The following is a 17,394-nucleotide window of genomic DNA, read 5'->3' as shown; positions in this document are numbered from 1 at the left end:
CAGGTTTACCAAACAATTCCTGATAGCATTAACCCAACTCAGTGTTGAATTATCCTTAACATTTACAAATTAATAGCAATTTCTTTCAAATGATTGTCTAGCGTCTAATTTTTTAAAATTACTATTATGAAACTAAGCAACTTAAACAGAAGAAACCCCAAATATTCGAGTCCGTTTGGTTCACTCCAAATTCTCTTCCAATCTCTGCGAATACACCAGGGGAACGTGCACTGGGCTGCAGTCAGATGGTCAGGCTTCTAACCCCGCTGCCAACCCATGTCACGAGGGATAAATCACTCAGTGCCTTTCAGCTGCCTTTCCTCATCTGCAGATGGGGGATAATATTTGCACAGGCTTGTAGTGAAGAAAGCATCTGACAGATGTGCAATTTATCCATTCATATATGTAGACATCACAAGGTGATGATAATTGTGTCCAAACGGTCTGTGCTTTTCATGTTGAGTGTGTTTGTGAATAGGTTTGGGTTCTCTGATAAACTTTATCTAATCACTGATGGGCCAGCCTCACTAACTTTAGAAAGGGTCATCACCTGGTTGGAAACAGTGGGATGAATTTTTTGGACCTAGCAACTCCCAGAAATCTTCTACTAAGCCACAGAGGAATTGTGATTTGGTTATCAGATTAGAGATTCTCAAACTGATTCAGCCTACCATCCCCCCCCAAAATTACTCATCACCCCCCTGGAAATCTATTTCCTTTATCCCTTTAATGTATTTTTTAAACATGTATCATTTAAAAAAATTACCACCACCTCCTGATCATTCCAGTGTCCCCGGGGGTGGGAGTTGCTATCACCCACTTTGGGAACCTATGATGGAGGAATTAATAGATGCACTGACCAAGTTAAATATATACACTTGAAGTATGTGGCTCTGTATACATGGCTGCACACATAGTTGTATGCACTTCCTTTGTGTTTAATGATTTGACTCACCTGAAATTCTTTGCAATACATAATACAGTAAGGTATGGATCCAAGTTAATTCCCTTCATTCTTATGACAGTTTCCCTATAGCATTTTTAAAATAGTGATGTTCATATACATTGTTGTGTTAATCTTAGTTGGTTATATGCTCATTTCCGCTATTAGTCTGAATATATTTCTAGAATTGCTATTAGATTCTATTGATTTTTAAGTCTCTATGTATATATGTACTATACATGTGCTACATGTACACATATACCATATGTACATACTATGTATTTAAAACCCCCAAACTGTTGCTTTGCGGTATGTTTTAAAGTCTATGTGTTTTGTGTGTCATTGATATTTTCCCCACTATTTTTCCAGATTAATTTTATTATCAGTTTCTCAAGTTTATTAAAAATGATGCTACTTTTTATCTAAATTTGGATAGCTCCTTAGGGTTAACTTCTTCATTTCTGGCCGTACCCATTACCCATTGCCTAGTCTAGAAGTCTACAATGACCTACACTGCCTCTAGATGGAATAGCAAGACAGAATGATAAGGCAGAGTCTTTACAGCCAAAATAAAGGCTAGAGTTGCCATCAGGATGATTCTGACCAATAAATAAATAATCTACTTATGCCTGAATTACTGCCTTCTTTGCTGCTCATTGTGAAAAGTCTGACTGCAAAAGGAGGTTGGCCATTCATTTAAAGAGAGAGCTGCGCTGATCCCCCAGCAGTGGGAAAAGACCTGGAGGACTCTTGGATAGAGAAGTTCCTGTCCACAGAATCTGGGGGAGGACGCAGACAGGAATCTCACCAGCGGTGGAGGGTTTGCACTGATGAGATTATGGATCCAGCAAAGTAAATAAACAGCTCAAGCAGGGGTTGTACTTCTCACCTGGTTTGTGATGCGTGCCATTTTGGGAGAGATCTGTGAAGGATCTGCTTTCCTTCCTTTCCTGCCACCAATACGTATTGAGAGCCTGCTATGGGAAGAACCTAGGCTAAGGGTTGGGCTCCTTGGATCACATGACCATGTGACCACACATTTTTCTGTTGCCTTATGAAGGCTTTAAATACCTCCCATCTCACAGAGCCACTAAACATCACTAGGAGGGACTTCCCTCCTACTTTACCCTCATCTCATCCTTACCACACCCTTATAGGATGAGAAGCACAGGACATGATGGTTTTTTCAAATGTGAAAAGGAGATTGTCTATACCTAGTGATCCTTTATCAAGTGCGAACTCTTCTCTCATTAGGTCACAAAAGGAACAGCTGACTTGGGACCTGAACAAGCAACCTGTGCCCCAGGGGCTTAAAGAAGGGGAGCAATGTTAGCGGTCCTTCAGACAAGCAGAAGAACTGACCAGAGGTAAAGGAGAACCACCAGTTCAAAGGATCCTGGCTGGACCCCTGAGTGGTAACCACTGAGAATGGGAAGAGGAGGCAAGGGAGACAAAAAGAGGGTTTCTCTCTCTTCTCCTCAATTTTCCTATTAGAGAGCCTGGCCCAGTAGCAGACAGAGAACATCCATCCCAAGGACTTCCAAAGGGCCAACATGGACAAACACAGACATAGAGGCAGCTCCAAGGAATGTCACTTCTTGAACCAGATTAAAAAAGGCATGTACTTGACTTGAGAAAGGACTTCCAATAACCAGAAGCTGTAAATTAACCCCATGATCAGACAGTTCTCTGTCTTGCTGCTGGAGCTGGTAAGTGTCTGAGGTTAGATTTGAACTCAAGATGAGTCCTCCTGATTTCAGGCCTGGCACTCTATCTACTGTGCCATCGAGCCAACACAGATGCCTTGTAACAAAGGTTTAACTATACCTTCTCAATAAATACAGCTTTCTAAAAGCTAATGGAAGCCTGCCTGATTTGTATTACTGGTAAGTATACCAGTAGGGGCCTAACTTGAAATAGAGTCTGTGAGTCTGGAGGGTAGTGACCCAGACTAGAACCCAGAGGAGCACTACAACAATCAAGGATATTTTAACAAAACAAAGTATTTTGAAACTCAAGGAAATGTTGAGTCCGAGCCCTTCTTACCTGCTGTAAGTCTCACTTGACCTATTGCTTTCAGCACCTTCTCTGCCTGTACTGCTTCTGTCAATAGAGGGGGCAGGAAGGGATAAAAAAAGACAAGGAATGAAACAGCATTTCCACCAAGGTTTGTGAGACAATTCATTCAAATAAGATTGAGTAGAGAATAAAGAAACACTACACAGTGTGGGGTGGGGAGGACCCACATCCACTTAATAGAATATCCTGTTTGGTCTGTATTCAATCTTTCCCTTTAACCAAAGTCACTTACTATAGAAACCTGTAGGATACTAATCTGGAATAGATTTCTCATTTCTTGATGACATTTCTACGTCAATATCTGTTTTAGCTATTAATGAAACATGAAGATGACTTGGGATTCACATAAGGGAAAACTTCCTAATAAGAAGAAAAACTAGGTTCTAATTAATGGGAATAGTGACCAAAGTGGTCACATGTATTCAAACTCATACTATTTACAGTTATAATTATTTAAAATATGGTCATTGGTTCCAATCCAGTGGAAATATGCAGTGTGAATTTGAATAATTCCACCTCTTCATGAGATTTGCACTAATCAGGACCTACCTCTCTCCAAAAGTGGACTGGACACTCGTAGGAGGCAGTTAGTGGGTTGTTCCTCAGTGGTTTTCAAATAGAAGTTGGATAACCACCAGTTTGAATGTAATAGGGGAGATTCCTGGACATGTATGAGTTGGATGAAGTCCCTTCCAATTATGAGATTCTGATTCGGGCAAGTGTCTTTAACTACCTCATTATTTTAGCCTTGTTTTGGGGACATTCAGGCTTAGTTCAGTTTGCAAGCACAAATATAGCCATAGAAAGATCTTCCTCTTCTGAATCTGCTCTCCATGATCACTGGTGATATCCCTGTCACCAAGATCACCTTTGCTCAGTCTTCATCTTCCTTGACTTGACTTTGTAGGAAACCTTTCCCAATTCTCCTTAATTCTAGTGCCTTCTTACCTCTGATCATCACATTTATCCTGTGTGTACCTTGTCAGTGCCTCACTTTTTGTTGCCTTCCCCCATTAGACTGTGAGGTCTGACTCTTGTGTTTCTTCATATCCCCGCACTTATCACAGTACCTGGCATACAGTAGGCACTTCATAAATGTTTACTGACCGACTCTGGAGCTAGCACCAATGACCACCTCTTCACTCCTTTTGGTGATAATTTTTCTTTTCATGGTTTCTATGACACTGAACTATATATCATTTCTCTTCCTACCTCTCTTATTGCTTCCTTTATCTCATCTTTCTCTTCCCATTCTCTTAAATGTGGATGTTTCTGAGGTTCTCTTCTCTCCCCTTTTCCTTTTTCTTTCTACATGCTATTCTTGGAGGATCCCATTCTCAATAGTTTCAGTCATCAACACTACATGGGGGCCTCCCGCCTGTCTAATCATACCTTCCCCATCTTGACCTTGCAAAGTTTGGTTTAGGAAGCCAAGAGTACTGTGGCCCCGCCCCCCAGCCTTTTAAATAATTTAACTTCCTTGGGTTTGTTCAAGGAAGGCCAGCAGTTGTCAATTCTTGTCAGTTTCCCTCTCCAGATTGTTGGTTTGTTTTCATTTTCCATCCATATATTCCTCACTTTTCATTCCCACTGTCATAATTTTAATTTAAGTTCTTGGTACTTTTGCTTGGACAATTGCAATGGCCTCCTCACTCCTGACTCTCTAACTGCAGCTTATTTTTGCTGCCAAAGATACCAGGATCACAGTATTTAGAACTAAAAGGAACATTAGAGATAATTGATCCCGATCCTATTAGCTTACAGGTGACAAAACTGAGGCAAATGGGAAGAGGTGAAATAACTTGCTCAAAGTCCACAGTGTTTTGGGAATAACCTCACCAATGCAGGGTACTTAGGTAATTCTCCCAAGACCAAAAAAATTTCCGTGATTTCCTCTTCTTGTGAATTCAGTTCATTCACTGACTAGTTGTTTACTCATCTGGGTGAGACATAAAGGTCATATAAAATACTGTCCCTGCCCTCTAGGGCCTCAGACTCCTTAGTCTGACATGGGGTAGATTCGACCTGCTCCACCAGCCTTGCCACACTCTACACAACATCCCTGAACACCAGGAGGCACTTTGTTCCCTGATCTGTCTCGGCCCTTTACTCACGTCTAAAATGGACACTCTTCACCTCTAGACCTGTGGAAATACTACTTGTCATTCAGGGTTAGCTCTGTAACTTCTTCCACAGTCTTCCCTCCTCCTTCTGATGGTCTTCCCATGGCTTAGATATCTTAGATGATCAATCTCTACATTCTAGTGATCAGTATACCTTGTCTTATCTCCCCTACCAGGGTATCATGATGATAATTCACGTCTATAATACTTTATAATTTACAAGGTTCTTTCCTCCTATCAACCCAAAAGCTTATACTGGGTCCACAGGGCAGGTAATAGTATATTTACTTTACATATAGAAAACTGAAGCCCGAAGACCTGGCCACAGGCATGGAGTTGCTGTCATAGCTGGGACTTGTGCCCAGGTTTTCTGACACAAAATCTGCTCCTCTGGTGTGCCTTATTTAGTTTTCTATCCCAGTGTCCAATACAGTTACTTAATCAAAATAAGACAATTGGGAAAACTTAAAATCAAACAACTATTTTTCTAGCAAGATGATTCCAATAAGATGGAATAACCATTTTTATAGATTTCAGGAAAAACTGTCTCCTTTCCATTTTATCAACAACTTTTCTTTGACTTAACCAAATTTGCTAGATAACAATCTATATAACAGTCTTATAAAGTATTTTCATTCAAAAACATTACTCCCAACACATAGCAAAAACTATATGAATTAATGCAAAGTGAAGTGGGAAGAACCAAATTATTATGCAAAGTAACAGCAATGATGTAATGATGTTCAACTGTGGAAAGACTCGGCTCCTCTAATCAATACAATGATCCAAAAAATTCCAAAGGATTCATGATGAAAAAAGAGAGAACTGCCGAGCTCTGAGTGCACACTGAAGTATACTTTGCCCATTTTATTTTCTTGCTTTTTTTAATATAGAATTTTGTTTTGCATGGTTTCACATGTGTAATTGATAGCCTATTGCTTGCCTTCTCAGGAAGGAAGCTGAGAACTTAGAACTCAAAATCTAACAAGAAAAGAATGCTTAAAATAAATAAATAATAAATTGAAATGTTAAAAAAATGAAAACAAAAAGAAAATATATGGATGAAGCCAGGAGGGGAGGTAAACATTACCCCAATTATGGGGTTAATGTTTCCCAAACTCTTGGCTTATAAACTACATTCCAAAACTCAGAGCTTTCTTACCTGTTGAACATCTCTGTTCTCAGCTTAGATTCAGTAAGCGGATCTCTGACTGCGTCATCTCTGTACAGACAAACATACCCTGCACTTAATGGCATGAAGAGGATGGAAGTGTAAATTAGAGCTTCCTCACCTGAACTGAACCCTTCTACAGGTGCTCAGTTTCCACAACAAAGTTTGCAAAGAAAGCCCCTTAACCCCCAGATAAACTTTCTTTTCACAGACGCCAGAAAGCTTTCAGGTGAGGACTGCTCAGGAGAACTACAGAGAATTAATAAGACGCTCCTTCCAGGCAGTGACTACATCTTTTCCATGTTCTCCAAGCTGCCTGTTATGTCCATGCTTACCACATTGCTTTAAAGATTGCTGAGCTCAATTTTATTATGTATAAATGAAAAGCTAGAATGATACAAACCTGAGCAAAGTAGCCAGGGTTGTTATCAGTGAATGGATACAGGGCTAAGAGCCATGATAAACACCAGGTAGCTCTCCTAACTAGCTGATTTAGGGAGGAAGGTCAAGGGGAGGCTGGGCCCTGTTCTCCCTAGACTGTGAAATTTTCACCATGAGCATTCACACCTCAGAAATCTGCAAACACTTACAAATCAGGGCTTGACTGGTCTGCTGATTGTGTAAACTTCAAAAAGTAAGCAAGAAAATAACAATCGTAGATTAAATTTAAGTGTGGTGTGTGTGTTTGTCTTTTTGGAGAGCTGGGTTAAACACTGACCAACCACCTCAACTGTCAAAACAAACATTCATTAATCAAGCAAATATTAGGTTCCTGCTGTGTGCAATGCATTAAGCTATACATTGGGAAAGATCCCAACGGAAGACAAAGCAGGACTATGAGACATATGCATACATAACTACTAAAATATACATTAAATTACAGTAAGTACATAAGAAGTTATAAAATTCTCTGAGAACAGAGGAGTGAGCACAGTCCTGGCTCTGCCACTCACCAGATGTGTGATGAGACAAGTCACCTAGCCTCATTAAACTTCAGTTTCCCTCATCTGTCAAATAGTTATCATTTGCACTACCTAACTCACAGGGGTGATATTTTTAAAAACAGCCTTGTAAAGAGCTCTCTTGAAATGAATCATTTCAAGGGCCCTTTGACTGAATCCAAACTTCACAGAACAAATCCCTCAATGAAAAGGACTGGTTCTGTAAAACTTGGACTCAGTCAAAAGGCCGCACCCAAGGACCTAGAGGGCCACATGTGGCCTTGAGCCACAGGCTCCCTCCCCTGCTTTTTGACCAACATGATTTATCTTCTTTTTTTTTTAAACAAGAGGTTTCTTATACCTGCTCCTTTCCCATTCTTCCCAGACATCATTCCCAGCCCTAGGTCTCGCCAGGGCAGCCCACTGACAACTGGAGCAGCAAACCACACCAACACAGGCTGACTTTTGGCGGGAGAAAAGCAGGTCAGTCTTACACTGCCATGTGAATGGCTCCTCCAGGGGCTGATCTCCCAACGTCCCCCTCATTCTTAGGGAGAGTCACGGAGGGCTCCTCATTGATGACGCTCCTCAGCTCATGAAGCAGTTGTTTTAAGTCCCTGGTAGGGTCTTCCTTCAGGATAGAGACTTTGGTTGGCACCTGAATGAGGACAATTATTTGGACAACAAATGAAAGCTGTTAATATTGTGCTTTCCAGAAAGGCGCATCCCCCACCAATAAAGGTGCTACTTACTGGATTGCTCTGAACATAGTCAACATCTTCTAAAGGATTAAAGCATTTGGGATAGAGGGTGGTGATGACTTTTATCAGAAATAAGGAATTTTAGAGCTCACAGAAACCTCAGGGATTTAGTCTCGTCCCTCATTTCACAGATGATGAAAAGAAAACTTTTTTTCAAAATCAGTCCTATGTTCTTCCAGAACATAAAGAGTTTTGTAGATTGTAGTCCATTTTTGGCATGATAAATATATATTTGCACTCTACCTTTTGGCATCAGTGACATAATTCTATAAAGCTGGTTAGTATTTTCTGCTCCAAGGTTTCAAACCTAAATGACTTCTCTAAAGTTTCTAAAACAAAAGAAATTACTCGCCCATTGGAATCACCTGGAATTCATAACAACTGAAACCAGGCTGGAGTTTACTCTTCTAAAATGTTGGTATCTTCTTTTGTTTTTCCTTTACCTTCATTCTCTGACATATCCTTCCCTTCCCCAGAAAACTATGCATTTCTCTTTATTTTAAAGAGAAAAAAAAAACCAGGCCAGGAAAACCAATCAGCACTGCCAGAAGGCATGGAAAATATTCCTTGCCCTTGGTTCTTCACCTCTGTATTTTGTCACTATAAATGTGGAGGATTCTGGGTTGTTGGTCTTTTTTTTTTTTAAGAGAAGGGGGTGTCTTTCCATTAATGCTGTAGTCAAGTCAGTGTATTGCTTTCCTGACTTTGCTTATAGAATTTACTTTTGTTAGTCAGGCAAAAAAGGTTAGCAAAAGAATACAGTAAATATTATAAAGGGAATATTTTAGCCTGTTTGGGAAAACAAGCTGCTTCAAACACAGACTCACAGGCTGCTGGAGATCTCATTCCTCAATCTCCTGTTCCTTCACTCCATCCTAGAACTCAGCACTGTGTATTCAAAACCTCAGACTTTCTTCTGTTTGTCCACACTTCTGGTTACTTCCCTCTAAGTGAGAACCTGAAAAGGCCTTAACCTAAAAGGATCTCCAAGGTCTCCCATTGCATCCTGGGCCATCTCCAGTCATCCTGAGAAATATCTGCTCACTGGATCCAGATGACTCTGGAGGAGAAAGTGAGGCTGGTGACCTTACACAGCCCTCCCTCACTCCAATCAAAGTCAACTGCAAGTCATGTCATCATCTCCCTGATGTCATGGTCCGCTTTGAGAATGAAAGACAAACACAATTCCCTTTCTAATCTTGGCCCTATAGGTAACCAATGATCTCATTCTACACTGGCTTTGACTTTCAAATCCCCTGCCCCTCAGTCTTGCCATCCCCCTGGACAATCCTCAGCCTCAGAGGCTGCAGAACAGTGGGTTCAGAAATCCCATGACAGTGCCCTCCAATTCATGTGATCCAGCTTTAGGTGGCCAGTCTGCAGCAGGGCTGTCCTTTCATTCATCCCCCACTCCCAAACCCCCTCCCTCATCTCACTGAGGAGCTCACTCCTTTCACTACTGAGGGAATGGAGGATGCTCACCAGTAGCTCCCTTTTCTCCCCTTTCCTTCATCTCAAAACCCTTGACATCACCACCCCCATTTTCACCTCCTTTCACAATTCTTCGACAATGACACAGTCCTTTGGTTTGCCAAGGTCAATCCCTCTGTGTAGCATGGGAGGCAAGTCAAGAAGTTATAGCTTCTTGATTCTTATCTAGGAAATGTCTACACAGCTGAATTCTCTGTCCTTAACACAGCAGGCCCAGGGGCTCTATGCTGGAGCCAGCTCTAACCCCAGGGAGAGAGTGACATTTTCGGTGTAAGTAGTAACATCTCAGAAACCAGCATTCTATAGATCAAGGCTGGATTAATTGTCCCAATTGTCTAGACTTAAGAAAATATTAATAATGCAGATTGAGCTTAAAAGTGGGTGAGCATACTTTTTTCTTCCCAGCCTGGTTGTTAATTAAACCTTTACCATCTTACTTGATCTCTGCAGCAGACTGGAGTCCAAGAAGAACCAGTGGCATTTCTATTGCAAAGGACTTTCCATCTTTTATCTCATCTGCGCCTCACCCCCCTCCTAGCACAGATCAGCTAAGGATCTGCCTCTTCAATGCCTCATCTGTTTCCTTCCTCAGTCAGGTCAGCGTGTGATATACATCTACTGACCTTGACCCACAGGCTCTCCACAGTACTACCCTGCCCTGGTTCCTGAATCTCCTCTCACAAACGCATCTTATTAAAATACAGTGCTACAATGGCTAATAGGGAAATATGTTTTGCATGACTGTACATGTATAACCTATGTCAAATTTCTTGTCTTTTCAATGAGGGAGGGAAGAGAGGAAGAGAATTTGGAACTCAAAAGTTTTAAAACAAATGTTAAAAATTCTTTTTGCTTATAACTGGGGGACAAATTATGAAATTACATATATATGTACACACACACACACACACACACACATATACATACAAAGCCTCAAAGGAAAAAAATACAATGCTACTCTGTTCTTTCCCCTTTACCCATCTCTATCTTATTTCTTGAAAAAGTAAAAATGGGGAGGGTGCTCTTCCAGAGCAGGACTCTGGTTATGGAGCCATCCCACTGACTCTCACTGACTCCACTTGTTACCACTACTTTGTACACTGAACATGGACAGCTGAGACCCTGGGCTCTCCTGCTGGCTCCTTCTGCCACCTTTGCTCCTGGGCTACTTCTGGTGCTCTTCTCCCTGACCTCCAGCTACAAGCTTGGAGGACATGCACAGGCAGTTCTCTTTCCTTTGGGGGCTAAAGTCCTTTGGCTTAGATTTGCAAAACTCTAGGCATTATCTTGCCAGTCCTTTTCAGAGGAATCCTAACCTGCATTGTTTCATCCTTACTTTTTGTTATATCTTGTATCTGCCCATGAATTTCATCAGCCTGAGGTCCTCCCCCGCCCCCACGAGTCCCTCCTCTCTGAGATCACCTTCCATCTAGACTGCAAGTCTTGTATGTTCATGGTTGTGTGAGCTCCTTGAGGGGAGGAACCACGTTTCTGTCTTTCTTTGTACTCCTAGTGCTTAGTGAGTGCCTGGCAAATGTGTCGTGAGCACTTAATAAACACTTATGGACAGACTGACTGACCCTGGACCATTGCAGAGCCTCCTATAGGAAATTCATAATCACTTAAGAGAATTCAGCCCCGCTATGCACAAAAAATCAGAAACAAGAAGAATAGCTATGTCCAGACAGATGTCACACTCCATTACACAGCTCCAGAGTTCACATTACATCTGCCTTGGATAAACACTGTCTGTCTAGGTATGAATCATCCACTGGGCATGACTGGGGACTAGAATGAAATAGCAGAGGAGTAGGAACGATTGCTTTTGGCAAAGTCTCCAAAGCTTCTCCCAGAAACAACCACTGATCTTTTAATAACAGAATTCTCCAAGTGATGCCTCATGACTTGGAGCCACAAAACTCATGGGCTGCCCAGGGCAATGTGCAGAAGCAGGATGGGCATAGGGAGGTTTCACTGTGCTACCAGGAGAGAGGGGATCAATGATGTCATCAGAGTGAGGGGTGGCAGGAAGAGGAGAGAAGTAAAAAAAACTGCTATCTCCTTGACAGAATGAAAGCACTATAAAGACTCTGTGTATCACATAAGTTATCTTCACAGTTTTTTTTGGAAAAATCTAGTTCTACAACCTAGCAATTAGAATAAATAATTCCCATGTATATGCAAACATATTCTTTTTTCTTTTATGGAAAATGTCTTGAGCTGAAGTTGCATGTATGTACTCCCTTCTTTGCCACAGGGATTAGAAAGGGTACTTACATGAGATACATAGCTGATGGCAGACTGGGAAGATGGTAAATTAGCAGAGTGGGGTCGGGAAGTAGGCAGTGATGGTATAAGGCGCTGTTTCACTGAAGAAGCTGGGGTGTAGCTTGGACCCTGAAGTTCCTACATATTAATGTAGACACAGATATAAATGAGCAAAATATTCAGAATAATTTCTGGCCTTTTCAACACAAAGAATTATGAAACCCAAGTATAATTTTATACTACAAAACATCAAGTATTATTAGAATATGGAACACTGAATATAGAATTTTTTTAGTATCACAAAAAACTTACCCCCTAAAATTGACATATTAAGCCCAATCATGATTGATTTTTAAGTTACTCAATGGGGAATCAGACTCTTAGGAAGGTGTATTCATTCAGATTGTCAGTACAGTCAAAAGTATGCTCTAGAGCAAGGGTGGGGAACCTGCTGTCTCAGGGCCACATGTGGTCCCCTAGGTCCTCAGGTGTGGCCCTTTGACTGAATCTAAATTTCACAGAAGAAATCCCTTAATAAAAGGATTTGTTCTGTAAAACTTGAACTCAGTCAAAAGGCCGTACCCAAGGACCTAGAAGGCCACATGTGACCTCGAGGCCGCAAGTTCCCCATCCCTGGTCTAGAGGCATAAATATGTGTCTTGGTTGTCTTTGGATTACTTTCATGATGAAGGTCTAGGAAATAGTGGTATTACCCAAGCTCCATACTCCAAAGGGCACCTTACTCTTGAGAAAATGGAAGAAGACAGAGTTCTCCAAGAGAGTATTATATGAGACCCAAACTGATTCAACACAAGGTATAGGTAAGGTATAAGGTATACACAAGGTATAAGGCCTTCTATGGTCATGAAAATAATATGTGTCAATTTTAGATAACTGGATCATGAGAAAATTTTGGAGTTGGTATGAAATAAATTCTACTGACCTAGACAGTAGCAGGTACCTGTAGGAAGTATGAGATCTGAGCTCAATATAGCCAAAGGAAAGTGCTACTGTTTCATCCTGCTTACCTTTCAAGCTTTATACCATATCTAGAAAAAGATAAGGTTATAAAGCAAAAGCCTCAAATCTATCTTGTCCTACAGGGAAATGGAGGGGAGGGTGATGGAAGAAGGGGTGCGGATTATAGAAGGGAGGACAGATTGGGGAAAGGGATGGTTGGAGTATACACTGTCCTGGGGTGGGGGGAGGGGAGAGATAGGGAGAAAATTTGGAATTCAAAATCTTGTGGAAGTGAATGTTGAAAACTGAAAATAAAGTATACATTTAAAAAATTTTAAAAGTCAGATTAAAAAATAAAATAAAACAATAGCTTAATAGCCATACCATCTCACCTAGTGTGCTGAGGCATATCTAGGCAGGAGCCAGAAAGCTTCTACAGAGCTTGGAATAAGAGGATGGAATGCGTCGATTTGGCTGGATTTTTTTGGTAGGGGGAGACATTCCTAATACTTGGAGGGGTTCAAAAGTGACATGAGCTACCTGTGTGGGCAGTGAGCTTCCCCTTCCCCTTTATGACCAGTTGTCATAAATACTACAGATGACCAATGAGATCCCAACCAACTCTGAGATTCTACCATTTAAAAATTCTATGTACCAAAAGAAAAAATTCTAGTTTGTTCTTCCAAAGATTTATATGTATGAAGCTACGAGTTTAAAATGAGGAGTGCGTACAATAGAAGAAGAATGTCTCCTGCTTTTCAGTGGGCTTGGTTGGATATGAAATTTTTTCATTACTTACAAAATGCAGCATTGTATCATAATGTCATAATCTGGTATAACATAAAGCAGTAATAGAAAACAGTTAAAATTATTTCCAGGTTGCCAGCAAGTGGAAGAGCAGTGATGGCCCCTCTTTTCCCTGACCTCCCCTAAAGGGAGCTCACAGTACCCAGATATCTTGGTGTGGTTGGTGGCACCACGAAGATTTGGATGTCACAACTCACTTTCAACTACCCATGGGGAACAGTTACTATAGCTGCTAGATGGAAATCTTCAAATCCTGAGAATCCAAGCATAGCTGGAGTTGATGTATTAGACATACAGGGTGCACTGGAAAATTTTTTAACTATAGACTTTTCAGCAGATATTGGGGAATGCCTTTTATTGTAAAACTGCTTATCAGGGCAGTAAGGACAAAAGAATATGAGCAGGAACATTTTTGTAGCTGATCCCACTGACAAAACAATGGACCGTACGTTGACTAATATTTCATTTACAAATACTATTTCAGGAGATGAGAGGCTTATCATCAGCCACATCCTCAAGAACCCAGCAAACATGACTGGCTCCAGAAGCTAAACACTGTGAAAGGAGTGAGCCTTAGCAGCTATCCCAAAGGACTGATGGAAAATGTGCTGTCATCTACTGTTAATAAAGGTCATGATGCAAAGGAGTGGGGTAATTTTTAAAAATTCTTTTAATATTTTATTTTTACCCAATGATATATAAAATCAATTTTGAACATTCATTTTTTAAAATTTTGAGTTTCAATTTATTTTTCTCTCTCATTCCCCTCCCCTCTCCTTGAGAATACAAGCAATCTGACATAGGCTATACATGTGCAGCCATACAAAACATATTTCCTTATTAGCCATGTTGTAAAAGAAAACACGGATTTAAAAAAAAAAAACAAGAAAAATAAACATAGTATGCTTCAATCTATATTCAAACTCCATCAGTACTCTCCCTGGAGGTGGATAGCATTTTTCATCATAAGTCTTTTGGAATTGTCTTGGATCACTGAGAATAGTTATTGTACATTACACAATGTTCATTGTGTACAATGTTCTCCTGGTTCTGCTCATTTCACTTTGCATCAGTTCATGTAAGCCATTCCAGAGTTTTCTGAAGGCAACCTACTCATCATTTCTTACAGCATTAAAATATTCCATCATAGTCATACAATACAACTTGTTCAGCCATTTCCTAATTGATAGATATCCCCTAGATATCCAATTCTTTGCCACCACAAAAAGAGCTGCTATAAATATTCTTGTACATACAGATCTTTTTCCTTTCTGTTTTTTATCTCTTCGGGATATAGACCAAGTGGTGGTATTGCTGGATCAAAAGCTATACAGTTTTTATAGCCTTTTGAGCATAATTCCAAATTGCTTTTCAGAATGGTTGAATCAGTTCACAACTCCACAAAAAATACATTAGTGTCTCAATTTTCCCTCATCCCCTCCAACATCCCTCATTCCCCTTTTCTGTCATAATAGCCAATCTGATAGGTGTGGGGTGGTACCTTGGAACTGTTTTAATTTGCATTTCTCTAATCAATAGTAACTTAGAGCATTTTTTCATATGACTATGGATAGTTTTGATTACTTAGTCTGAAAACTGCCTGTTCATATCACTTGACTATCAATTTGAGAATGACTTGTATTCTTATAAATTTAACTCAGTTCTTCAATATATTTGAGAAATGAGACCTCTATCAGAGAAACTTGCTGTAAATTTTTTTTCACAGTTATGATTACTAGCTGTGTATTTCCTCCATCCCATTACCCACTCCCTATTTATCCTTTTCTCTCTTTCTCTCTCTCTCTTTTCACCCTGTCCATCCTCAAAAGTGTTTTGCTTCTGACTACCACCTCCCCCAATCCACCCTCCCTTCTATCAGCCCTATCCACCTTCCATTATCATTTTCCCTTCTTGCTTTTCTGTAGGGTAAGATAGATTTCTAAACACAACTGAATGTGTATATTTTCCCTTCTTTGAGCCAATTCTGACAAGAGTAAGGTTCAAGCACTCCCTCCAATCTCCCCTATCTTCCTCTCCATTGTAAAAGCTCTTTTGTGTCTCTCTTATGTGTGATAATTTACCCCATATTCCTCCCTTTCCCCTTCTCCCAGTGCATTTTTCTCTTTCTCACCCCCTAATTTTATCTTTTTAAATATCATCCTTCCACATTCAACTCATACTTGTCATCTGTCTATATATACTCCTTCTAACTGACCTAATAGAGAAAGTTCTTAGGAGTTATAAGTATCATCTTCCCATGTGGGAATAGAAATAGTTTGACTTTATTGAATCCTTTGTTTTCTCTTTCCTGTTTATCTTTTTGTGCTTCTCTTGAGTCTTGTATCTGAAAGTCAAATTTTCTATTCAGCTATGCTCTTTTCATCAGGAATGCTTGAAAGTCCTCTATTTCATTAAAGATCCATTTTTCCCCCTGAAAAATTATACTCAGTTTTCTGGGTAGGTGATGCTTGGTTGTAATCCTAGCTCCTTTGCCCTTCAGAATATCATATTCCAAGCCCTCCAATGTAGAAGCTGCTAGATCTTGTGTTATCTTGATTGTGTTTCCACAGTAGTCAAATTGTTTCATTTTGGCAGCATGCAGTATTTTTTCCTTTACCCAGGAGCTCTAGAATTTAGCTATAATTTTCCTAGGAGTTTTCATTTTGGAATCTCTTTCAAGAGGTGATCATTGGATTCTTTCAATTTCTATTTTATCTTCTGGTTCTAGAATATCAGGGCAGTTTATCTTGACAATTTCTTCAAATATGATGTTTAGACTCTTTTTTTTATCATGGTTTTCAGTTAGTCCAATAATTCTTAAATTACCTCTTCTCAATCAATTTTCCACATCAGTTTTTTTTCAAATGAGATATTTCACACTTTCTTCTGCTTTTTCATTCTTCTGATTTTGCTGTATTGTTTCTTGAAATCTCCTGGAGTCATTAGCCTCTAGTTGCCCAGTTCTAATCTTTAAGGAATTATTTGCTTCAGTGAACTTTTGTAACTCCTTTCCTATTTGGCCAATTCTACTTTTTAAGGAGTTCTTTTCTTCAGTGAATTTTTATATATCTTTTTCCATGTGGCCAATTCTGTTTTTTAAGGAGTTGTTCTCTTCAGTGGATATTTGTGCCTCTTTTATCAATTGGCCTATTCTGTTTTTTAAGGTAAGATTTTTTTCCAATATTGTTTGTGCCTCTTTTACCAAATGTTGACTCTTTTTTCCCATGATTTTCTTGCATTGCTCTCTTTTCCCAGTTTTCCTCTACCTCCCTTATTTGAATTTTTTTTTAAATTTGAGCTCTTCAGGAGTTAATTTTGGGCCCGACATCAATTTACATTTTTCCTTGAGACCTTGGATGTAGCAGTTTCAATTTTTTTTGTCTTCTTCTGAATTTGTGTTTTGGTCTTCCTTATCACCATAGTAACTTTCTATGGTCAGGTTCTTTCTGTTGATGTTTGCTCATTTTTCCAGCCAATTTTTTTAACTTTTATCTTTATGTTAAATTGGGCCCTGCTCCTGGGATAGAGGGAGCACTGTTCCAAACTTCAAGGGTCTTGTATAGCTATTTTTAGAGCTAATTCTGGGGTCTGTAAGCTTTCAGTTCTTCTAAGTTGGTATGTTCTAAGGAGAAGTCTATTTACTACTCTCCTGGCCTGTGCTCTGGTCTGTGAGTGATCATAAGTGATCATAGGCACTCTTTTCCACACTGGTCCCTGCTCCCTTGTGACTACAAGCTCTGGTGTGTTAGTGATCTTCCTTACCCTGGGACTGTGACTCAGATGCATATATTATCAATGCAACAGAGTCCTGCATCTAGTGCCAGCAAAGGGAACCATGTAATTGCCTTCT

The 17,394-nt window shown here is 40.0% G+C and overlaps 1 protein-coding gene across 8 annotated transcripts in view; it reads right to left on the bottom strand.

The window, feature by feature from the left end:
- Nucleotides 1-17,394, bottom strand: part of CCDC158 (coiled-coil domain containing 158) — a 108,630-nt gene that overhangs the window by 13,072 nt on the left and 78,164 nt on the right. For 7 of the 8 annotated variants that reach the window (XM_072624040.1, XM_072624039.1, XM_072624045.1 and 4 more), the window contains 4 exons: nt 11,787-11,915; nt 7,752-7,915; nt 6,308-6,367; nt 2,990-3,046 (listed from right to left, as the gene is read on the bottom strand). In XM_072624040.1, coding sequence (XP_072480141.1) covers nt 2,990-3,046; nt 6,308-6,367; nt 7,752-7,915; nt 11,787-11,915 — 410 coding nt within the window. Of the gene's footprint in view, nt 1-1,832; nt 1,921-2,989; nt 3,047-6,307; nt 6,368-7,751; nt 7,916-11,786; nt 11,916-17,394 lie in introns of all 8 variants that reach the window. The other variant, XR_011970434.1, reaches the window with a different exon arrangement.

Source organism: Notamacropus eugenii, chromosome 7, assembly GCF_028372415.1.
Source record: "Notamacropus eugenii isolate mMacEug1 chromosome 7, mMacEug1.pri_v2, whole genome shotgun sequence".
Classification (NCBI taxonomy): Eukaryota; Metazoa; Chordata; class Mammalia; order Diprotodontia; family Macropodidae; genus Notamacropus; species Notamacropus eugenii.
Note: the sequence above shows the minus strand (reverse complement) of the source record. Positions and strands in the feature narration are given on the sequence as shown.